This window comes from Glossina fuscipes, unplaced genomic scaffold (genome assembly GCF_014805625.2).
Source record: "Glossina fuscipes isolate IAEA_lab_2018 unplaced genomic scaffold, Yale_Gfus_2 28, whole genome shotgun sequence".
Lineage (NCBI taxonomy): Eukaryota > Metazoa > Arthropoda > Insecta > Diptera > Glossinidae > Glossina > Glossina fuscipes.
In genome coordinates, this window is record NW_023998423.1 from 15,440,213 (window position 1) to 15,466,153 (window position 25,941).

Consider the following 25,941-nt stretch of genomic DNA (forward strand, 5'->3'; position numbering starts at 1 on the left):
ACGAATTCACCACTACAAAGCGAAACCACGTTGAGAATAGTAGGTTTGTATTATTGTAGATAGAAGCCCACTAAAACGGACGCCAGTGTCTTTTGGAATGATTCTGTAATAATCTTCGCTGACATGATAGAACGGTAACAGACCTTTACTACTTGGTTTTTTGGTAACGGTAGAATTTTCGAATTGTATGGGGCTTAGAAAGTGTAATTAAAACCTTTTAGCATCTTTTTCTTCTGTTGTTTATGGTGCCGAGGGTGCCGGAATAGTTTATTGCGGAAGTCTCACGATTGATGTGGTTAGCCCAAATCGCGGGAAGAGCTTGCTTGCTTGCTTGCTTTGTGTGAAGTTGCATTGCTACCAGGTACCTGATCCAAAGAGAAACAGGGCTTGACGATGGATTTCTGGCATTTGGGCACTAATCATTGTCGGAGCCAAAGAGATGCGTTTTGACACTCCGTGTACTATCAAGAATCGCGACGTTAAGCCTTCACTCCAGTGCGTCAACGTAACACCTAAAAGCATCTGCATCAACCGCGAAACGGCGACATTTGAAGAAGAGAAAAATCGTCATTCATTACGACAATGTCTGAAATAATGCAAGGGCGACTTGCCAGTTAAGAGGGCTATTTGGGTTTGTACACTTCGATCCGGTAAAATGATGTTATGTTTAGAAATACCCTACTTGTGTATGTAAATATATGGACACATAATAGGCGAAAGTGTGAGGATTTATACATACGTATATACGCTGGCTATAAAAAAGTTTTTTCTTCTCGTTTATATTTTACAATCGACGATTCAGTTATCAATTGCTTTTTTATTATTATTGTTTTTTTTTATTTTATTTTTTTTTTTTTTATTACACATCGCTTATTTATTCATTTCAAAAACTTTACTTCTTTTATAATTTATCCATTTTTATGTGTTTTTAATATTGTTTAAACACTTCGTTTTTGTGTTCGTTTTTTTTTTTCTTGTTTTTTTGTTTTTTTTTTTTTTGTTTTGTATCAGTTAACATAAAATATTTATTTGTTCGACGTTATGCGCATATAAACGTACATAATACTCTTACTTATAGCTATGTGTGTTATTAACGTAAATTATACGTTAGGTTTTTTGATATTCTTCTTCTTTTTTTGTTTTTACGCCCACCACCACAATAAGAAAATGTATTAAGTTTATTACTGCGTTTGTATTGTATTTGTAAAATGGAATGATATGAAAAATTTAGAATAAAATCTCAAATTATTTTAATCACGATTATGTATGCGATTCTTGACTTGCGTAATTAAAGATTTCCAATAAGTTGCTTATATAAGCCATTATGTGAAGGCTTTTATCGGGGATGTCCCATTTTTGTTTGATTTTTTTGTAGGTGACGTTCTCACACATTTGTTCGATTCCCAATAATTTTTTATATTTAATTGTGAAGCTTTTTATATAGTTGAACGATGTTTTGCATATATGTCATATATATTCCTATGTTAAGTGAGTCATCAAAACTTTGGAAAAGATTCATTTCGCTGGTTATTCTTCATAAGGCCTTTCTTTCATTAAGGATTAGAAGAAGGTTTTCTTCTGAATGAAAAATTTGAAAAGGTTTCAATTACCGGAATTTCTTAGTAGGTAGTCTTTCTTGCTAAGGATTTGTTGAAAAGATGAGAACACTTGGATTCAATGCATGGCAATGCGTGGCAAAAATTTCCCCGTAATATGCAAATGTAAGGCCAGCTGTTTAGGAAATGCAACTAACAACATTTGCGATATATTTAAAGATCGTGTATAGGGTTTGAATAAAATAGTGCAATATACCGGGAAAAGAGCAAATTGCTGAAGACGACCTACTCTGGTGAATACCTTTAACTATTACAATGACCATTGGCCACTACAAAGGAAAAAATCTTGTTTCTCGGGATTTTGGGTGATCCGGGGTTATTATCAATGACTTGTTTTGAACATTTCATTTATACACAATAGTAGATAAGAAGATACATTATGCTTCTTAGTAAGACAGGCGGGTTTGTATTAACTTTAGAGACGCTCATGATTTCTCTCAAGTGGTGAGTAAGAGAAATTCACTCTAAAGCGAATATATTTGTCTCATGGGTTTGCTGTTTCGTTCTTTCTTTATCTATATTTATCTCTCTCTCTCTCTCTCTATCTATCTATCTATCTCTCTCTCTCTCTCTTTCTCTCTCTCTCTCTCTCTCTCTCTCTCTTTCTTTCTTTCTTTCTTTCTCTTTCTCTCCCTCTTTTTCAGCCCGCGTAGACAGCCCGAGTATTCACGGAAACGATTTTCGTGGAGTAAAATTTGTTGATTACTTAGTTGAACAGCTGTGTCTGAAAATCTTTTTTCATGGATAATTATAAAATGGTACAAATCTCTTTGTCAATATCTTTATATTACTCGCATATTTTTTCAGGTGTCAAGTGCGGTTTTTATTGTTTTTTTTTTTTTTTCTATATTTCCATTTGTGCGAGAATCCAGCATTTTAAATCAAGTAAATTATAGCTATTATAAAAATTATTATAATTTATACATATGTATATATATATAAACACATTATTTTTTACAATTTACATAAAAGAATAAGCTAACGTAAGATATTTTACCGCAATTATTGAATAACATTTTAAAATATATTTTTTAAATAAATAATTCAAAATAATTAAATGCGTTGTCAACAAATTAAAATGTCTACTTAACGATGATTTAAATTTTTTTCTTTTTTTTTTTTTGTAAAGAAAAAATTTAACAATTTTGTAATAATTTACAATTATATAGAATTTTAATATTCTTTGCTATTTAAGCTATCAAAGACATACCAGCACTCATATGAACCGCATCGAATATCTTTATTTTTTGGTTTCGTTCAATTTGCATTACCTATTTGTCTGTCCTTCGGGCTATGCAAAGATTACTAATATATATATTGTGATCATAATTTTGAACGACTTTACAGAAACTCGAATTATAATATTCTTTGCCGGTTGAACAATGAAAGACACGTTAACATCCGCATGAACTACACCCAATACTTTTCTTTGTCTGTCCCTCTATTCCTCGGTATAAGCAAAGATTAGGATATCGCTTTGTTTTTGCACTTCTATAAACCGATATATTGTGACAGTGATTTTCACCGACTTTAGAGAAACTAGAATTAAAATATTCTTTGCCATTTGGACTATGTAAGACACACTAACATCCGCGTGAACTATACCTAATTCTTTTCGATCCCGTTCAATTTACTTTGTCTGTCCCTCTGTCCCTTGGTATCTGAAAAGATTAGAACATCATATTGGTTTTGCAACTCTATAAGGTAATATATTCTGGTTGAAATTTTGAACGACTTTAGCCGAATGAGTTTAAAACTGAATTGCTGCCGTTGACAAACCCGACGTAGAAGTCAAAATTGTGTAGCAATATCGAAGACAAAATACTGAAATGTTATCGTTCAAAATTCGAAATGGATGTTTAACTGATACCGATTTAAGATATTACGGAAATGAATCTAATGGATCCATTAAATATAAACCAAATTGTAAACGAATTCGAATTTATATACACTTTAAGTGGTGGATATTAAGTTTCGCCCGAAGACGTTAGTATAAGTTTCTTATAATTTAATTTATTTAATTTATGCGCTATTTATCTTTTTCATTTTTATTTTTCTATGAGAACTCATTCTTTTTTTTCTTTGTTTGTTTCATTTTCTTTTCTTTTTTTTTTTTTACTTATATTGATTTTATTTTCTTGTAAAATTTCTAAAAATTCTTTTTGTAGTTTTGGAGGAAGATTAATATGACACCGATTTATTTTACGTTTTTATCATTATCACTATTATTACTTTTAATAATAATTTGTCTTCTACACCTACAATTAAATACATCAAATATAAATTAAACTTGAAATTCCAGGCATACACATTCGTGGGGAATCAAGCACAGTTCAGGACAAAACAATTGATAATTTTTCTCGCAATTAGAATTTAAAAATTACAACAACATTAAAATGCGTATTTATTTACTTTAGCTAGAGAGAAGCAATCGAAGGAGCTTGTTCGTTTAAGTCTGAAACAAAGCTTGAAGAAATTTTAATTGGAATTACGATGAATACGTAGAGAGGGCAAAATGCGTGGTCTTCGTGCTAAGCATAGATATACGTTATATGTATATATATATAAATACGTTTTATGAATGCTTCGCCTATATAGACGGGACTTGCGCGTGGGATAATAAGAACACGTACAGCGTGACGAGTTGTGCTGGAAAAGGGTTTACTCAAAAGAGAGCAGATACTTTTCGACAGCTTTTAAGGATCGATTCATCGCTCTCGTTAGCGAATAAAATCGATCGTAAGAAAATTGTTTTTTTTACAATGTCATTGAATATAAAAAGCGTGACATCAGCCTTGATACCATAGTGCACGGAATGTTCCAAAGCAGACATGACTTCCTCCAGATAACACATGCCGGACGCCTCATCTACAAACGAAGGGGGGAGTTCCACAAAAATATAGTTTTCCTCCATTGAAGTTCCATCGAAAGTTCATATGTGTGCGTGTGTTACAAGTGACAGCATATTTATGTCTTCAGGTCGGCGTACAGAGTATCTTTCATAGGACCAACGCAACGACCGGTACATTAAACAACACTGAATAAAAAGCATTAAGTTTTTGTGTTAATTTTCTAAAGCTCGATTCAATCAATAAAAAAAGATTCTGGCGATACGTATTTATCTTGCAGCAGAGTCTCGCGCACCGTGTAATCGCATTAACGATGGCCGATGGCGGTCAACATTCTCTGTAAACAAAACTTGTAACAACTGCGGATGTCACCAAAACTGTTCAGGAAAATCTTGCTTGAAGGTCATGAAAATCGAAATAAATATATAGGTAAAAATGTTAATTTATTCTATTGAATGCTTTGAAAGATATACACTGCTCACAGGGAAATTCGGAATTACGATTAAATCTTTTAACCCAATGCAGTCATCCGGGGTTTTCGACTGATTTAGCGACGTCAAAGTCATCTAAAGGGCTTGCACCGGTGCATGAACCGTCTTTTATTCAGATTTAGATTCCCCTGTACCATCGAGCATAAGTGAAGGATATATCTTTCCAAATAAGAGAGATATCATACACACATTATGAAAGAGTTCCGTTCACTTTAGAGGAGGATTGACTTTAATGTCAGCAATTATCGGAATTTTTGATCGATTAAATTGAGTTTTCATAATAGTACAGTGAAAAATAAAAACGTTTTCATTGCTAACCCTTTAGGTGCTTTCTTTAGAAAGTCATTAAGGCGTTAATTTGCTTGTGCTAAAAATTGAGTATACTTCTCTAACACATACGCACACGTAGAACTTCCCAGAAATTGTAAAATAACTCTTTTTTTTCTTTCTTTAAAAAACGATGATAAACTTTCTTGGATGCAAAAAAAAAATTAGTATATCAATGTTCTCTTCTTTTTTTGTCCATCTTCTGTTTTAAAAAGAAAATATTGTAAATAAATGACTTGACTTATAATAATTATAATTGAAAACAAAAACTAAAATGCTTAGGAGTTTAGAAAACCGAAGACAATCTCTTTAGCTTCAAATAGTCTGCAGTGTTATGCAGGAAAGTTCCTCTTCTTTTGTCTCTCTGTCTTTCTCTTTTTTCTCCTTCCCTTCCTCTCTCGCTTTCTCATGCTTTCCTTATATATATATATATATATATATATATATGCGTACACATATATACCTATATAGATACACATCAAGCCGTGTATAGAGAGAAGCCTTCACGGCTAGCTAAAGAAGGCCGACTTGGTATATCCAATAAAAAATATTCTGTAATTAAAGCGTGCGAAAAAAGGCCAACGCTCAACATCTCCGAGAAAAGTTGTAATTGTTTTATCACAAACTATAAATTACGTGATTCGTTTTCTTCAAACTAAAACGGCAGAGAAGATCTTTTTCATGTTTTTTAATAAACTTGTGTATAACATATCATTTACACACAAACGTATCTTAGTTACATATCAACTACGCTTATATTTCGTTTTTAATAAACTATTTATTCAATATCCTTGTTTTCTATACATAGTAAAACTTGTTTGACGTAAACTTCTATTTCTAGGGAAATAAGTTTTCAATTCGTATATATATATATATAGGTTTCACGCTTGTATTCTTTTTTGTTTTTTATTTCGTTTTGGAAAGTGTTTATATATAGACGTTAAATGTGAAATATTCATTTTATGTACCACCAGAAGTTAAAAATGTACTCATCTCTTAATATTTCTTAGCGAAAACCGTATTATCAGCGTGCACTTGCTCAAGAGAAAAAAAGATTTTAACCTATGTCTTCCTTCAAGTCTATCTTTGTTTTCTGTACCACTTTGGACGAGCGTGGGCGTAACATTTTCAGTAAGAACGCAAGCAAGACAAAAATTCAAAGAGTGCTTATGGCTTGGCTTGAACGCCCCAAATCTCCCTTTGGCAGACTCACCCAAGTTTGGATATCGACTAAGAGAAACGCGCGCAACGGTTGAAGGAACTGCTTGCGCTAATGAAATGTTACCAAAATTTGTAACCTTAAGACCGCAGGTAACGACCATTTGCGATTGGAATTGTATGCTTTTCAAATTTTAAATAAATTTTTAAAACACAATTCTTCGTATTTTTTTTTTTTCTCTTGGATTTGAAAGTAAATAAATGTAAAGTTTTTAATAAACAAATTCCAATTTAGAAATATTTGAAATATTTTTTACAGCTTTTGTTTTTTTTGTTTTTAATTTCAACAAAATCTGACATCCGCACGCATTTTGCTTTTCCTTGAAATTATTCAGTGTTTTGTCTGTTTCGTTGGATGGAAGTAAATTGTTTTATGTTACTAACCTGCTCGTATATGAGAATGCATATATGTAGTATGTATGTATGTATGTATGTATGTAGGTGTGTTAAAAACACACTCTATGCTCAGAATTGATTCAGTCTGAATGTAAGTGTGGATGAGCAAACGAGATTTGTTGTTGGAATTTTTGTATTTATTTATTTAGTAACCCGTAGCGTCAAATAAATCTGGCAGCACCAGAGGTGGACAATTGTGCGGACTGCATGTTACGCGAGGCGTGTCATCAGTAGTTGAACCATCAATACAAATACATTGCAAACAATTTCCGGTATCCTGGGGCAAAATATCACCGATTTTATAAAGAGTGCCTGCGAGCAAAGCAAAAAACAAAAACTTATTTAAACGATGAAATAAAAGGTGGTGTGCAAATAAAAATCAAAATAAATTTACAGTTCACTTTAAGCCAAACACATTTTGAGTAAAATACTTACCAACTATGAAAAGAATTTTTTACAAAATTTCATTCTCAGCTTGGAGATTACATATGAAAATATTTCTTTTGAAAAAAATATTTGTCAAGTACCATATTAGAAAGGACTTGACGATTAATCTGGTCTGTATTCTTTTCCATTTTCCTCCTTATATTCGATACATATCTTTTATTTATACAGTAGGACCATTTCCGTACTTAAAAATGATCTTAGAGTCATATTCAAAAATATCACATGTCTTCATATGGACTGTAAAGTAGATGTGTATACTCAACTCTTACACGGTAGATGCGTTCTTTAGAAATCCGTGCAAAAAAAAAAAATCGTGTGAAAATTACATGCAAAAATTGCTGGTATCTTCCAGAACTTTAAATACTCGTGGAAAAGAGAAAACGCTCCATAAACCGTGCAAAAAAGTAATAATAAAATCCAAACTCATTTTTTTTACAAAAAAAAAAAAAAAAATTCATATTAGTGTACAGTGAAAATTCAGCCCATAACTACATACAACATTTAAAAATTGAAAAATTGGGCTTAGGATTAAAAACCAATTTTCCAACTTTTCATCGCCACTTGATAACAAGCATGCACTCTCACCACGGATTGAATACACAATGCTATCATCAGTAGATACGTCAAGTATGTCTAGCACAAGTAGAAGTAAAGCAAATCTCTAACACATATGTGGGAATAAACCGACTGACTTCTGTTCACAATTTTCCCTAAATTGTATTTTGTTGTTGTGTACATAAGCTTTTGTGAAAGACTGTCAAGATTCAAATTTAAGAACAAAATTTTTTTTTGAAAAAATTCGTGTAAAAGTGAATTTGCTTTCATTTGGGAACCGTGTTATTTCAAGACCGTGTAAAAGAGGTCGGAAAAAAGAGTTGCATGTATAAAAAAACAATATTTTTAAACCAATTAAATAAACATTTAAGAGCCTCGATTCTTGTAGGCAGGGCCGAAATTAATTTACGGCAGGTCTTTCCTTTTTACAGCTTTAAAGAGGGCGCGCCTACTTCACTGCCGTCGTAAAAAAACTACTAAAGCAAAGTAAAAGCTTTCAAGTTCTTATTGCAAGAACTAGTTCACGTGCCATTGCCGGAACCATTTCTGAGCAGCATTGCCACGTGGAGGAACGTTGTATGGGCTCTGACGCAAATATCTTTTACGACTTACGTGAAATAATTGAAAAATAGCTCGTGGCTGGAATTAAGAATCGGAGGAAAGATGTAAACTGAATGGTGGCGGTTATCGGGCAACAAGTTAACTACGTGCTAAAGCCCGTTTCGGCTGTTTTCTTAAGGACAGATGTGTCACGATGGACACGGTCGCCTGGTCGGCTTCCTTTATCCTTGATCCGAATGGACATTTTTTACATTTGCTGTCACCAAGAAATCCGGCGTAAGCCCATCTTAGAGTAGTGGCGATTATCTTCCCCTAACAGACAAATAAACTAAACTCTTACAATTGACCTCAGCCTTTCGCATTTTTAACGACACTCCCGCAGGGGGAGAAATTTTATATAGCCTATGAATAAGACGAAGCATAACTGTACTTCTATCGCAATAATTACAAACCTGAGGACGTCAAAATCAACATTAGTTTAGTTTTATGGAAGCCAATAAGTTAAGTAAGCGTCCTGAGAACCGTTGCGATTAATTATGGAAAATTTTAAAGAAGATATTTTTTTGAAAAGTTTTGGTCAAGTTCGATGAGGTGTTTCAAGTTCATATGAAAAATTGTTTCTTTACAGCCAAAGCTTTCTGTCTAGAGAAAACACTGATGTGAAATCTTGCACACAAATGTGCGAGGATCACTGGAAACTTCAGTTCAAACCTGACTAAAAAAGGCAAGACAATACCCTTACAATGAGAAGGGCCTGTAATTTATAGGCCATAGAAGAAGAAAAAAAGGGAAATTGGTTCAAATAGTCTTTACGATCTAATTGATGCGTTTCGATTTACTAATCAATTGAACAATTTATTCTATAGTCTTATTGTATTATTTTAAAGTGACGCCTGCCAATTTGTTGTCCTAAGGCGAATATAGTTTTCTTTCCTTATATTTTCAAATTTTGTAAAGTTTTTAATTGTTTCCTTTAATGCAAATGCTTTGTTGTTTTATGTTATATAAAATAGAAGGAAACGTAATAATAAAAATTGCCCATAATTCAAAATAAAATCAACGTTAGATAAAAAACTTCAAATATCTTTGTGTTGAGATGTTTACAATACTTTTTCCTTTTGTTTTTTTTTATGCCCATCGCCGAAGGATGAGGGGTATGTTCACTTTGCCACAACGTTTGCAATGCCTGGAAGGAAGCTTCACAGGCCCGTCAAAGTACATGTATCCTTGATCAGCATTAAATTTTCAATCAATTGAAACACACCCGTCTGTCCGTCCGTTAAATCTCTATTGAACTAGCCGCCAAAAGGAAGCTATCGACCTAAAATTTGGCAGAAACATTAGAAGTTGTTGCATAAAAGTTTTCGTTGCAAATGGGCTAAATCGGTTGAAGGACACGCCTACAGTGCTACACAAGGTGGACGCAATTTAGTTGTAAAAAATTGGTTTTTTGCTTATTACTTACTCATGAATTATAAAACAGATAAATCTATAAAAATTTTGAATGTATATTCTTTAAGCGATGTTGTAGCGCCTATACAAAAATGGAAAGAGTTGACCATATTATAGTGTATTGAAAATTAATTTTCTTTTTCCGTTGCCTTTATAACGCGCAGAAGCAAGCTCCACATAAGGTATATATAAAGTATTCTTGGTTAGTTTCAAATTTGGAATGCACGTAAGCGTATCCGTCCATATGTTCGTCGGCCCAACTGTCTAATACTATTACGTATTAACATTCTCCCAACCGAAAATAGAAAAAATCAGACAAGCCCGCCCAGTATTATCGGATAATTAAAATTGAATTCTTTTTTTTGGCGTTCTTTAGGATAATGATGATCGGTATACAAGATTCGGTGACTACCGAATATAATTTTCTTACTTGTTTAATTTTCTCTATTGTGTTATACATACTTTCCCTTGTTTTTTGTTCTTTTTTATATTATTTTCTTAAACGACAGCTTGCTGCCGTATAGATCATAAATTTAAATCATAAATAAAACAAACGTTTGTTTAAAACTTTTTCAACTTAGAAAGGTAAACAAAGCTGGTGAGCAGTAACTATAATATAAGCACTTGAGGTTCAAATAACCTAAAAAACTACTTACAGGCATATGCACATGTGCGCTACATAAATACGTGTATATATATAGTAAACATAAAAAGTCTGATTTAAGTTATTAAGAGAGAAACACACATGAAAACTTGTGCTATTTGAGTTCCTTTCTAAATAAAACAATGCATGCAAACAAATCAACATTAACACCACTTTCGTGTACGTATGTTGCATGTTGTGCATACAGTACACATGCAAATGTATTAAAATAGGTCTATTGTCAAGTGTTTTTACTGTTGAGTGCTATAATACATAGTTTTTCGGGTGGTACCGGCTGGATGTGTTGTGTATTTGTTGACACATCATCATCACCTAGATTTTGATTTTTTGTTATCTCTTACTTCTCACTCTCTCTCTCTCTCTCTCTCTCTCTCTCTACGTATTTTTTACATTTGCTCATAGCCTAGAGGAAATGGAAATGTCATGTTTTATGCATATATATATATGTGCGTAAATTTATGTAATTGCGTGTGTGTGGGTGTCTCTTTTACGTTGTACGTTGTGTACGTTATATACACTGCATATATCGCGCGCGTGTGTGTGTGTGTGTGTGTGCGTATGTATAAGTGCCTGTATATGCTTGTTTTCTCTTTCAATACACTTAACATACAGACAGATAGACAAAGTGTTGCTATATTTAGTTAAGGATTTAAGTTTACATAAAAATGTAATTAAAAATAAACACAAAATAATATAAAGTTAAGTAAAAAATGTGAAATAATTTAGATCTGCAGAATGATATGTAAAGAGAGAGGCAAGCAAGAGCAATAACTAAGGGAAGATAAAGATTTTCAATTTATGTCTTGGAAAGCAAGAAAGTTTTAATTATGATATTTGAGTTAGTTGCAGTCTCTAAAGAGGAGAATGCATATGCGAATAAGAAATAGCCTTAATCGGGCGAAACCGACTCACGCATCACACACGCAATTCACGTCACTTTGTCTGCCATAGTTCAAATTTAAAATTAAAAAAAAAAAAAAATAATAATTGGAATTTTTAATATTTTTTAACAAACTTTTATAGAGAAGAAGTTGAGCAGAAAAATAGACCGATATGGTCCAAATTTAATGGAGTGCACTTAAAAATAAATGCACTTTTTTGTCGCCTTACGAACGCTCATGTGTAGTAAAAACGATTACATTGCAGAAAAAGCGAAGAATTACCCCATGCAACCCTAACTTTCCAAATTCATTTAGTATACCATAGTATAGAATACGATGCGTACCTAGAAATATTGCTTGCTTTATTTATTTACTTATTTTTCTTATTTGCCATACCATAAGGCCATAGACCAATATGTATAATTACAAGATATGTAAGTATCATGCACAAGAGTGGTTATAAAATAAATATTATGTTAGTAAAATTCAACTTAAAAGCTATTGAGGTAATCATCTTGATTATCAATAGTAATCATTTACAGCCAGCAAAAGAGAATGAAGCCAATTTAAGAATGAGGGCAATTTTCTTCTAAGACTACTCAAGAAATCATTAAAAGATTTCAAGGTCTGCGGTAAAGGATTTCAATATCGAGCTGGACGGAGCTGCGGAATGACCGTTCAGTCCACCATACTACACGTTTTAATTATAATGCCAAACTCAGATAGATCACATTTCCTGCCTCCCCCTCCTCCTCCAGCCATTATAAATCTCTCTTCCTTCGATTACCTATAGTCCTATCTTGCTGATCTACCTTTGTAAACTCATTACATTTTCATAGTTCAACCGTTTAGTAAGGCTATTGCAGTTCTCTAAATTAAATATGAATCTTTGTACCTTACACAACTTGTGGCGGACGTATGTCACACGCAGAAGGGCTTAAAACAGACCCACCTTTCATTACATCGATCGATTCAAAATCATTTTCGGAATCGAGTTAAGCCTGTCTGTCCACGTACATTTGTGTTCATGCTACAGGTCTCAATTTTTGAAATATTTTGATGATATTTGATGCACTGACGTGCTTTGACCCAAGAATGGCTTGAATCGGACCAATTTTTCGACGCCCTTCAAAATTTCTCAATAAGCTAAGCTACTAAGCTAAGCACTAGTACTTCGGCATTCGAAATTAGTGGAAAACTTTGGATCGACTTTGGATCCTACAGAAACTAAAGCTTTGCATGGTAAGAAGGTCGAATTTTCACACTTTCATGGGGAAAATCGGCTCATACTAGTAAATTGACAACACAAACGACCTTACTATATTGGGATCAGGTAGGTCTATTTTTTGGATACCATCACCTATGAGGATTCTATTCAAACCTAAACTCTTCTATGCTAAAAAATCCAAATTGTTAATTTTTTTGTGATGAAAATTTGTTCATGATAGTAATTAAATAAATAAATTAACGGACCCTAATTTGAGCTACAGTTGACTCCATGATATCTCATGAGTAGTTAGTTAGCCCTTTCGGAAAAAGACTTAATTTGTAATATCTTATGATAAAAGTTAATTCATAGTAGCGTTTAAGCAACAAAATTAACGGTAGGGAATTTAGATCACATAGGTCTATTTGTTTTGAATCTTGACGCAAACTCTTGTATGTAAAGGAAGTCGAATCTTCCAATATGGGCGGACATTAGACAAGCTGATAAATAGGCATGAATTAATTTAGAAAGTGATTCGTAATCGAATGATCCTCCTAACCACATTTTGGGTGTTACATACATCTACACAAACCTTAGGTGAAAATATATACCTTCGCACAGTGATTGTTGTAAGCAGGATTTCTTACACTACACTTTAGTTGCTTATTTTAACTGAAGATTTAAATCTACATGCTATAGAGGCAAAGTTCTTAATTGTATTCAACGGAACAAGAGTATCTCTTCATCCCTCATAGATAAAGATATTAAAAGAATTGCATTGAAATCGAAAGAAGAGTTCTTTGCAGGCTAATTAAATTATCAGGATTGTAAGGCAATCTCCTCTTTAGCTAAAATAGCCAACTTCTTGATTTTACTATGGTTTCGTTTAGTTTTCTAGTTTGCTGACGGCAACTTGATAGCAGGAGGCCGTTAACGCAGGACCACAGCGCGGCCTTGTAATAAGAACTTTTTTTTTTGCTACTTCAGCTTGGCTTAAACAAATCTTATTTGTTTCGTGCAAATTAAAGTATCTTCGCTCAATTGCAAAAAAGAAAAAAAAGCAAAAAAAACGAGAAAAATTTATTTTCAATCATTTACTTACCCATAACGTTGCACTGACGTTCTGGATTTAATGTAGTTGTTATTGCTGCTGTTGAGGCCATTTGGGGCGTTGTGCTGTCAGGCAATGCCGGCAAAGTAAAATTCGTTGCAATCAATGCATGCGTTGAGTAGGTGTTTTTGTTTCTGTTACTGGCACTGTCTACATAACCAGCAGCGGTGCGATTTTTAGTTAATGCTGTTGATATGTTTACTTGATTGAGGGCTGCTGTAAGGAGCGTATTGCCGCTATTGCTACAGTTGCTATTGTTCGCATTCATGTTAACAATTAAATGTGACTGTTGGCTAAATAAATGCTTCGTTGTTGGAGTGATTTGCTTTTCAAGCGACTGCAATGGTGTTTGTGATTGCCCTTGCCATTGTGTTTGTAGGCGTTCATTATTTTCCAACATGGTTGCCGTAGTCAGGGTTATATCGATGTTTGACATATCGACTGCATCATTCTCCGCACCACTGCTATCCTCATCTACTCCACTATTCTCCCTATCAATGATATCATTGAAATCCATGACCATATTATAAGGATTACTGTATGGTGTAAAATTGTTATTGTTATTGTTATTGCTGTTATCAGTATTCGCTCGATGGTTATTGGTAGCATTACGTATTTCATTATTTCTATCTTGTGCAGTCTTTAAAGCTGTAGCAACATTCGAAACTGTTCGCAATGGCAAAGATGTGTCTGATGTAGTAATTAATGTTTTTGTTGTTGTCGTTGCTACTTTATTTGAATTTGTAACAATTCCCATATCAATATTATCATAGTTTCTATTATACTTAGCATAAGTTTCAGTTGAGGTTAGCCAACGATGAAAGGCATCATCCTCATCATTCATACTATCATTACTATCGCCGTCTTCAGCATCATTCCTGCCGTTAATGCTGTCATTCAATTGCTCGTCTTCGACATCAACCACATCATCATGTAGTTCATCTCTTGATACTGTCTCATGCATGCTGTCTTTATTGCTATTAATTTTAATTCGATTAAAATCCAAACTCCCAGTAGATTGTGGTTGCGTCTTTTGCTTTATAACAAAATTTAAGAACAGAAAACACGAGACAATGAAATATTTTTAAAAATTTAAATATTTTTTCTCAGCATTTACATAAACAGTTTTTTTTTTAATCATGAATAGGATATAAGTTTAAAAAAGAAAAACTTTTCTCTAAAAATTATTTTAATGATTTTATATGTAACGCAGCATTGCCTCGAACAAAAATCTCGTATCGCTAATGAGTTTCAAAAACTTTACGGTTTTGGTAAGCTGATATCCACATAAGCACTAACCGTCTGCTTACGATGATATTCAGGAGCAAGAGAATATTTTGAATTCACCAAATAATTCCATGCCGTTGCCTTCGCCCACACACGGGGCAAAAGTTTTTGTTAATCCTTTGATTCTATTTAAAATATTTTTAGAAGCAGTTATTAAAAACGGCAACAAAATGTAAATCATTTTTTTGACGGATTGGGTTACAACTTTTTGTAAATTTATTTATTTTTTTTTTTGCAATTAATTGTGGGTCCTTGTGGAATAGAGACGTGACAGCTATGTTATGCAAATGCGTTTTGCTAGACAAAATATTTTATTTTAATTGGCTCATCGACCTCTGCTATGAATTACTGCGAAATTTAAGCTCGAAATAAATTTTTGATAAGTAAAGTAAACTATTTGGAATACAATTAAGAAGCTTCAGAAAGTACATTTTCTAGTAGAGGAGCTAAAGAGTGGAGCAGCGAGTATGGGAAGACTACTTGTACAAATCAGTGTTGTTCAAGAAAAGGTCGCTAATGATCTATACACCTTTCAGCTCGGATTTAGCGTGAGATTACGCGCAAAACTTTCTTTACATCTGTTTCGTGTTTAATGAAGAAGGAGCATGAAGATAGTGCTCTTATCATAAAGAAGCTTAACACTCGAAAAGAATGCTTTGAAAGATCGATTATATGCTTTGAGGTTGTTTAAGGAAAGCTTAATAAATTTGTCTTTAATAAATCCTGCTTTTCAGCAACTAAGCGACGAGATCACTCTTTGAAAAATTTCATTTAAAGGTTCGCAAGTAGAAGGACCATAAGAAGGATCATCAAATCTATTAAATCTTTCCCACACATTTTTTATATATTCTACTCGTTGATGCTCGCGGGCTCAAGTCTCAGTACGCTAGAACGAACTTGGCTCTAATTATAGTGAGTACTTGGTCGATAAGGACCTGATACTTACTGACTGTACACGCATCCGCTAGGAAGTAGGTCTGCCTCTTCTGCCTGTCTTTCTCTATTTCTTCACTTCTTTTTGATTGTAGACCGCATAACAGGTGATAAGGGTAAGGAGATACATTCTTTCTTAAGGCCGAACCTGTCCAGCTACTAAGCCGCTAAACGGCATTTTTAATGTTTATTATGCCCTAAAACACTTGTGGTACAGTGGATAGTATGTTTGCACGGACGCTTGTAACACAAAGAAAGACTTGAAATAAACCTAGTTTATATTACACCGAGCGTTTCATAATCCTGAATCGATCTTCGGTTGTCTGTCCATCTGAAGTCTGCGCATGCGTTCTCGTGTTCAACCTACAAATCGCAATTTTCGCGATATTTTAAAGAAATTTAATACACTGACCTATTTTGACCCAAGGCTATTGAAAATACTTCGGATGGGACTATTTGTTCGACTACTCTACATGTAATACTTTATTTTGGTAAGTCCTTAGAAGAAAGCATAGTGTAAAATTTAGAATTTCCCAAAAAAATGGCTCAGTAACGGAATATATCGGCATTATAAATTGATGCGAAAACCTTTGACCGGATGGGGAAATTTTTTGAGCCGGTTGCCATGTAAGCCTACCTGCCGAAAGTGAACCCAAATTTTCCAACAATTCTTAATGGAAAGTCGTTCGTAATAATAATTTCACATAAAAATTAACCTTGCAGAAGTTGAACCCCGTAGTTTAATTTTTTGGATTCCTATCCATATAAGGCTTTTAACGAATAATAAAACCTATAGTATAAAGGTTTACCATAGACTAAATCAACAATAGGAAATTTGGTTAAGAAAGATTTATTTGTTGGACCGCACATTTGTAGGGGCTCTCATGCAATTAAATTCTTCCATGGCGACGAGGCTTAATTTGGGGTTTGTTATAACGAATCTTGGGCAAGTAAATAAAATTTAGCAAAATTTAAACCACTTTGACGTCTCCATTACGAGAGCTTTTACAAAGACTATGCATTGGCATAAGAGTAATCTATAACTTTCGGTGTATTATTAATTTAGCAAAGCGGTGTGGGATAACTAATGGATGGCTTTATCCGGCTGTAGCGTACTTATGTTTACCTTACATACTTACAAAATTTTGTAGGAAGTAACTTGAATTTTTTCTTGCTAAATTCTACTTTCCTGCTACTTTTTTCACGATAAGCAACATTATTGAAATTCACGTGCTTTGCGAAATTGAAGTTTTGTCTCAAATAATATTTTGAAGAATTTTTCGATGCGCTTTTAGTAAAAAAAAAGTTATTTATAAAGCAGTTCCATCTTTTATTTGATAAAGTGTGGTGTCCACTGAACGAAGCCGGACTTTTTAACTACTAAACTGTGTGATAGATTGCTCTTCTGTCACCATAAGTTATTCCTACTGCCGTACAAGGCTGAAGCAAAAAGGAGAGGATTTCGAAAATATATTTCATATCAAGTTGCTAGTTAAGGTTTTTGAATATATATTTCCAAATTTATTGCGACAAATACAAATGCAAATATTTGCAATTGGGAATATTCGATTTATAGAAGGCAAACAGCAAAACAGTGTTAATCTTACGTATTTCGCTTACTACCCTTACTGATTCTTGCTTATATGAATAAATAAAGTATTGGTAAAGCATTGACATATGGGCAATTAGTGCCCACGCTATTGCCACGCAACAAGTATGCAGATTCATTTTTCGCGCATTTTTCATCCGTGAACAAGCGATACCGTAGAAAGTCGTGGTTCGTTTTCATAAGAGAAATCATTGTTGGAATGCGCTTTAAAAACGTTAGTGTGTTAAATTGACTGTGTCGACTTTAAAGGAAAACATTTCTTTTGTACGATGCACATGTATATATCTGCCCAACTCTGGTGTAGCTTTGCTATTTGTTGCTATGTAAATATATATATATATATATATATATATATATATCAGCTTTATTATATTTCGTTTTGTTTTACTTCATTTTACGTTCCTTTCTTTTTAACGAGGAAACTTTATTATTCTTCCACATATTTGACTTTGAATTAAAACTTCTTGTTGTTGTTTTTTTTTGTTTTGCGCGTTTTGTAAACGAAAAATTTATAATATAATACTACCCTCAGGAACCAATTAGTTGGGATATAAATTTTTATGAATAGTTTTTATGTAGTTGTAAAGAAAGAGAAAGAGTATAAAAAAAAAAAAAACTTTATTCAAATATATGGAGCAAATGCTTATTAATGGTAACTGGTATATACCATATTAATGGTAACGAAGGGACAGCGGAAATATTTTAACCAAATTGTAGAATAATTTTTCTTTTTTTTTTTTTTTAGAGTTAGTTTCAAGCATTCATATGTGGGAAAATTTTCAACTTTTAATTTCAAATGCACTGGCAAATGAATAGAGAGACAAACTAATAAGCCAAGCAAGCGATGGCTAAATATGAAAGAATAAACTTGTCCATGCAACAAGTCGGTAGCGTAACTATCAGATTGACTGATATGTGGAGTGTGTTTCTCCGGTGATCATAAATGTACTTTTTAGGTCTCTCTGGTTCTTTTACGTTAGCACAGTGTTGCCCTTCGGTGGTGAGTATAACAAAATAACAATTTAAAAATTTGCATAATTAGCGAGCGATTTAATCCTTCAACAAAACTCTTGCATTTTATTTCTAAAAGATTCTGTTGAGATTAAGATTTTCCACAAGTTCCGCTTTGCTGTGAGTTTCTGATGCCTGTTTCTAAACTTGATCTAGGACCCATAAACATGGGGACATACGCGTCAATCTTCGATGGACGAAAAATCAAACAGCCGTTAGACATCGAATCACATCCTAGGCCTAATGAAGAATGTAACTATTTTACAGGCTCCTTAACACATGATTCTGGGTATTACCAACGCAAAACCGGAAAAGGGGCTGAAAGAGATGAGTACGAAAATCTCGTAATTTAAAAAAAAATAAGAACTGCTCTGCTTCTATCAAAAATTAAGCCATAAAATTTTTAAATCTCCATCCAAACTTTCATTGAGGTATGTAAAGTAATCTATGTATCGTTCTATAAGTTTTTATCTAACTTGGTCTCAGACGACATTCCAGGCACTTCTGCGTCTCTGCTCAAGCTGAACACTTTTAATTCTGATGACAATGTTATACAATTAATTTCTGTCAGCGGATTGCTTTCACCTTAACAATAATTCCGATATGACTTTAAATTAAAAAGGCTTGGGGGATAGAAAGCTTACACAGCATTAAGTGGAAAGCGGAAAAACAAAAGCTATTCTAAAAGGGAAAATGAAAAACCGACCTAGTTACATTTATGTATGTAGAATATCAGCCAGTAGATGCCACACGGAATGCAGGCAAAGTAATCCTAGCTCACATCAATGCAACTGAAGGCCTGCCCAAAAAGCGAGCTGAAATGATGCCGGGACCGATATACCTAAAGGACTTGAAAATGAAATGCTGCCATCAGTTCCAGTCTTCTTTCGGAGTTAGTTACATAAAAAAACAATGTCCATCAATATGCACAGATTTTGAAAAAAATGGTGGTCGTGGCACGAACCTCTTTTTAAACCAGTTTCCAGAAAAACTAAATTACGGTACAGCTGAGGTCAGAATGCTACCAATTGTATTGTCTTAGGCAAGTTCACAAGATAAGACGATAGGCAAGGGATAGTGTACTTAGGATCTAAGATATTTTTAGATGCTCAAGCATATGTCATACTAAATCTAGCGAGTCTATTGCAAATAGAACACCTAAACGGTACAAAAGTAGCCGCAACAAAATCTTGTAAAATAAAAGCTTATCTTAAACAATTTTTTTATATAATTTATTCATCGTATAATGAAACTCATATCCCAGCACGATTTTCAAATGCTTAGCAGATACTTTTTAATACAACTGTTGCTTTTCTCTTCAAGCGAATTTTTAAGGCATGCAATTACTAATGTGTGTACCAAAAAAAAAAAATATACTTTTCCCCTATCATTTTACTATTAGTAAATTGTCAACGTTCACAGAGAAGATAAATATTAGTTTAAGAAAAATGAGTTCACAAACTTTGTCCTTAACCATCCGAGAAAGACATTGTTATTTTTATCAAATACTTTACCATCTTGCGGTGGCACCAATCTCAAATATATACGTAATACGCTAAATATTGAAGACTATAAGATGTAAGAGAGAGATGTAATACGTAATAAAGTAGAGAATGAGTAATTTTCGACATTTCTTCTTCAACGCACTAAGATTTACTTACTCATTAATTATTGTTAATAAAAACGGTGGATTATATTAATAAACTCTAGTTAAGCGCATCTCTAAAGTTTCATGTGAACTCATGGCGTGGAGGTTTAATTCCCTGGATGGCTTAAATGCACATGACACAATCCCAGCTATTTAGGGAGCCGCACCTCATTCTGAAGTGGCAGAAAATGGGAAGGCGTATCAGTCATTTGCTCTTGTCCAGACAATGGAAGACTCGAACATCGCCTGAATATTTAGAGTTGCATCAATTTCTCAAAGGTTCGTTCCCAGTTCCTAAGACGATAGCAACCCTTCCCATAAGGAAGCAACTCTTCCTTTGGACTATAAAACTTTCGCTTACACTTCCAGCAACTGAAAGCCGCCCCTTAACTTTGTATTATCCGTACTGCGTGGAATACTATTCAATTTCTTTTTTTTCATAGATTTTCAGTGTCTCCGGAGAAATATCGACGATTAATAATGTACTCTCAGTCTCTCTATAATTGCGTCCCATAATAAGAGTGTACTCTCCCCACTTAATCATTGCATGCAAGACTAGCCTTCACAGTGGTGTGACTTTATCGAGAAAGTAGCCTTCATGTCTAGCTCTTCCGCTATACTCTCTGCCCCCTCTGAGGAGAGCTTTCTGCCGACAAGTTTAGCGTAACCTTAACACTGTTCTTTTAGATTGCTAAACTTTACCGTGATTAGATGCAACGAAGGCTTAACTAACTAACCCAGTCGATTATATCTCTATGAGTAATTGTACCAAAAATAATCGTTAGTTATTTATTCCCCTACAAATCTTTACTTTTAATATCCATCCATTAGGCTTAATGACCTTTGTTAATAGATTTCTCCCTTCTCTTATTAAGTGTTTAATTTTTAAAGTAACTGTAGGTTAAGTACAGTTATAGATACCTGCATGCATTTTAAGTTTTTAGATCTTTTTCAAATGAACCCTTCATATCGGAAATCTATTTCATCTAAACTATGCGCGTATATAAGTTAAGCTTTTGAAGTGAACACAGCATTCGGTTTTCAAATTTTCAATATGTAGAACCTTTTGCCAATTAAACGAAAGTTAATCGTTACTTTTCCTACTGATCTCGAAGGCGAGCGTTATTCAGTTGTGATAAACGATAAAAATGGACACAATACTAAATCTAAAATGCCAGAAACCATGGCATGAACGAATCGTTACGAAAATCAGGTCCATCAGCCCAACGGAACTATCACTATGGAAATGTATCAATAACAAGTTAAACTAAAAAGATTGAAAAATAAGTGAGTAACGGTGAATAGTAAAATAATTAGAATCTTTTTGCAAGAAAACATTTTTTTTTTTTTAAAGAAAAGCTTCAATGTCACCTTAAAAAACAAAATCGTTTACAAGGCAAGCATACATACATACATACATAGCTTTTTGTCGTAAATACTCAAGTTTTTTATTCTACTTTTTTTTTGTTAAATTATCAGCCCGCAAGGATTCAGTCGTAGTGAATATCATAAGTTTTCTTGAAATGCTTAACGCCCTATGAAAAAAACCCATTAATTTTATATGCAGTTAAACGTTGACCGCGATTTACTCTTAATGACCGCGAGTTAAGCAAAAGTTACGCCTATCTTAAGTAGCCAGACAATGTTTAACCCATTAATGACTGAATTCGTAATAATTGACTCTTTTGTCCAGCAATAACTGCGCCACTCATTCATTTTGTTTTAAATCGGCGTTCAATAATTAATTACCTCATTCAGAGCAGTTAACGTTAACGTATCATCCATCTTTTGTTCGTCCTGTTTATCGTATGGGAAAGACGATGAATAATTTTGCGATGTTGTTGCTGCTGCTGCTGCTGCCGCCGTTGCTGGTGTAGTTTTATAAAATTTGGCTTTTTTCATGGGTGGCTCCGGCAAGATATCGCTGTCAATTTCTGTTGCGATTTCTGAGTAAGCGTTTTCGTATCCGTTTACATTGGCGTTGGCTGTTGTTGTCTTTACTTGTTGTTGGATATTTTTATAGGTCGGAAATATGTTCTGATTAAATGCGTCAAGTCTGCTTATATGCGATAGATGCTGTTCATTTTGCTGCTGGATAAGTTGTTTTTGTTGTTGTTTTTTTTGCTTAAGTAACTGTTGATGTTTTATATGCTGCTGATGGTGCAAGTGCTGATGATGTTGATGTTCTTCCGTTTTGTAATCGTAATACAATACGGAGGGTAAATTTTCTGGAAAATTAAGTATTTTACTTGACCCCGGGCTATGGCGATCATGTTTATTCATGAACGATTTCCAATGCTCTGGTTGTTGCTGCTCTTGCTCTTGCTGTTGCTGTTGCTGTTGCTCTTGCTGTTGTTCTTGATGTTGCATTGATTCTGTTTTTTTATTTTTTATGATCGGCTTAAGTTGTGTATGCGATTGCGAGTCATGATTGTGTTTCATCTTTGGCTCCTGTTTGACATGCATTTTTTCTTGTTTAATCAATTGATTTTTGTACGCCTTGTTTAACTCTTGTTTCATCTCAATAATTTCCGTTAAATCATCATTGTCGTATTTCAAATGATTCGACATGATTGGTTTTTTCACAGGTTTTATAATCGTCTTCGCCGTTGACAATTCATGTTCTTTACTATCTTTACCGCCTTTAATGCCAAACGTAGCAATAGTAGATGTGTCACCATAAGGTGTGGGCATGTAATCTGTACTGACAATAGCCGACTTTATTCGCTTCTTATCTGAGATGAAAAGGAAATCCAAAAAAAAAAAAAAAAAAAAAAAGAAAGAAAGAAAAAAAGGACACAAAATTTAAAACATTTCCCTTTTAAGGAAAATGAATTCTAGAAGTCAAGTGCCTTTCTGGCATTAACTATTTTAATGAAATTTCGATTCTATTTCTTTTTCCGTTTCTCGTCAGAATTTCGCCTCTTATCCTTGGCACACATACAATACTTAAGTGGAAAAGTTTCAATTCTATTTTATTTCATATTATTTTATTTTTATTTTTGTTTTTTTTTTTTTTTTTTATTCATAAATTTTTCATTTTTAAGGAACTCATTATGAAAGCATACACTTAAGTGCTTTTAAAACTGTCATTTTCAGTATTTACTGGTATAGTATTCACTGGCATAGAATACTTACCGCATTTCTCCCACCAGCAAAATATTTCACCATCCATGCATAGACACACCTCGCAGCTATCCGAACGGGGTACCTGCCAACGAAAACACATAAAACACAAAACGCCAAAAGCAATTTATGAATAAAATACTACGCCCAACACAACAAACACTTTGCCATAAACTAAATTCAGTTGAAAATTAACGAAAGCAAAAAAAAAAAACAAAAAAAAAAGAGAAGAAAAAAAGTAATTTCTCATGTAATGCATGCATTTGAAAAAAGGATAAAAATATTCGTAAAAAAAAAAAAAAAAAATGCATATATTTTTGAACTTTTTTAAAGTTTTAAACAAACACTTTTTTTTCCTGAAATTATGCTAATTTTCACAATTTTTCCGTTGTTTTAAAGTTTATAAAACGACAACAACAACAACAAAAAATATAACAGTAACCATAAAATGTTAACAATCGCTAATTAAGGGGTCTTTCAGTGTTTAAGCGGCTTCAGTATGCACAGGCAAAAGCATAATTCTCTTGATTACGCTGCTTACGCTTCTAACTTTCTTGGTAAAGCTTTGTTTTTCTCATTTTTCATTCTAGATGAATTATTAATTAATTAAAATCCTTCATGCGATCCTTCTTTTGCCTAAAATATCCAAAAACAAAAAATCTGAGTTTTAAATTGAAATAAGTTAAACCGCAGTAATCTCTTCAAACTCATTCATTACGCAACACTTCGCTTATCACAATTTTTGTTACTTCTTTTACTTTGTTATATGGAAGCTTACTTTTCATAGGTCTATGTAGCCCAAACTCATCGCAACTAATTTAATTATCAAATCACTAATAATTCTTAGCATGAAATACTAAAACTTAGATATGATTATCACATAAAGGCCTCGTCATATAAAGATCTTCTCATATAAAGACCACGTCATGTAGGGACCTTGTCATGCCATCTTTTGAGAGAGCAGATTTTGTAAGTAGAGCTCGAAAGACGGTTCCATCTCATCAAAATTTTTCTCAAGCGTTTAACATGCTATAATATTATTTTCATCCGATTTGTATCGCCGAATGTTAACAGTGAATAATTTTTTCCAAAATAACAACTTTCTCTGGGGAAAGGTCACAAAAATGATCCGATGCGATCCAATGTGATCCGTCCTTTAGTTAAAAAATATCAATGCGCGATATTTCGTGAAAAGCCGCCGACATAGGTGAGAACACAAAACTATATGGACAGACATCCAATAGAGCGATAAACAAAGGGACAGGCGTGCTTCAATCGGTTCAAAAACCAATGCTACTAGTGTAGCATTGAGGTACAAGAACAACGAAATTCTTAGCCGAAGCACAGTTTTCCTGTTCAGACATTCTTATTGCAACCATTACGGTCTTCGCTGCAGACTGCAGATGCCTACCTACCACCAGCAGATGATATTCTTTGCATTGTATAGTCCTGGAAATTAAATGACATAAACCATGAGTAAGCTTCAAAAATAGCAAGGCATCAGCAAAAATACTGCTGAGTTCGAAAAATCCAACATAGAACAATCTAAAGTGTTTTCTTAAAGCACAGTTTCGTTTCGTACATTTCGTTGGATGTTATGTCTTGAATTTCGTCCTTTTGTTGGAAATTTTAAACTGTGTTAGAGATGCAAACAAATTAAAGCAGTAAGTCGAGTAAGGTTTACTGAAAAAGTACGTTGCGCAGTTCTTCAATGCATTCCTATACCCATCTTTATCATAAAATCTCCAAAATTATACATCATTGTTGTATGAAGTCTTCCATTCACGCGAAACCGTATATGGGGAAAGATTCTAAAAATACATCAACGCAGTATACATTTAGCGTAATAGATTTGTAGATTAAATCACTCCACCAGACTAGTTTTTAAACAATTTACTTAGTGTGCATTAATACTACTTTTCACCGATTTTTGTCGGAAAATTTTTTCATGTAACAATATATATAGAACAGAACGGTATATAAGCAGCCACTAGATTGGATTTTATACAGCGTGAAGAATCGTTTAACTAACGTTTAATATTTCTTGACAAGGTGTCAGCTCCACATCAAGTTCGGGAAAACTACTTTGTGGTTTGGTAGAATGCATACAAACGTCAACATCGCGCTTTTTAATACTGAGGCAGAACCAAGGCCTTAGTTGGATTATCAAAAAATATCTATTATTCTCTCTGTGAAAAGTGTGCACTTTTTTTTTATTTCTTTTTCCTGTAAACAGTCACTCAGGGGCAGGCACTATGATGATCAGGAAGAGTGACAAGCAGGCAGGGGTACAGAAAGGCAGTAGTGGCTGTAAACATTCGACTTGAGATATGTTAGGAAACGCCATTGCTGGTAGGTTGTTCCAACGGCAAGCACTACCGTTCGAGAACGACAAGTTTTGGTAGTGTGACATGCGGTGTGCAGTTATCTTCAGGACGGTTGGATGAGAACGCTGAGAAAGTCGTTTGGTCCTGTTAAAGGACTTAGTTGATGGACCATCCATTTTCTCTCTCTCTCTCTCTCTCTCTCTCTCTCTCTCTCTCTCTCTCTCT

The 25,941-nt window shown here is 33.7% G+C and overlaps 1 protein-coding gene across 2 annotated transcripts in view; it reads right to left on the minus strand.

Moving 5' to 3' along the window:
• Positions 1–6,717: 6,717 nt before the first annotated feature.
• Positions 6,718–25,941, minus strand: part of LOC119636234 (myb-like protein W) — a 26,051-nt gene continuing 6,827 nt past the window's right edge. For both annotated transcript variants that reach the window (XM_038031494.1, XM_038031492.1), the window contains exons 4-7: positions 23,402–23,474; positions 22,013–22,998; positions 13,767–14,811; positions 6,718–7,209 (exon numbers count right to left, since the gene is read on the minus strand). In XM_038031494.1, the coding sequence (XP_037887422.1) occupies positions 7,043–7,209; positions 13,767–14,811; positions 22,013–22,998; positions 23,402–23,474 (2,271 nt within the window). In that variant the 3' untranslated portion in view covers positions 6,718–7,042. The remainder of the gene's footprint in view (positions 7,210–13,766; positions 14,812–22,012; positions 22,999–23,401; positions 23,475–25,941) is intronic.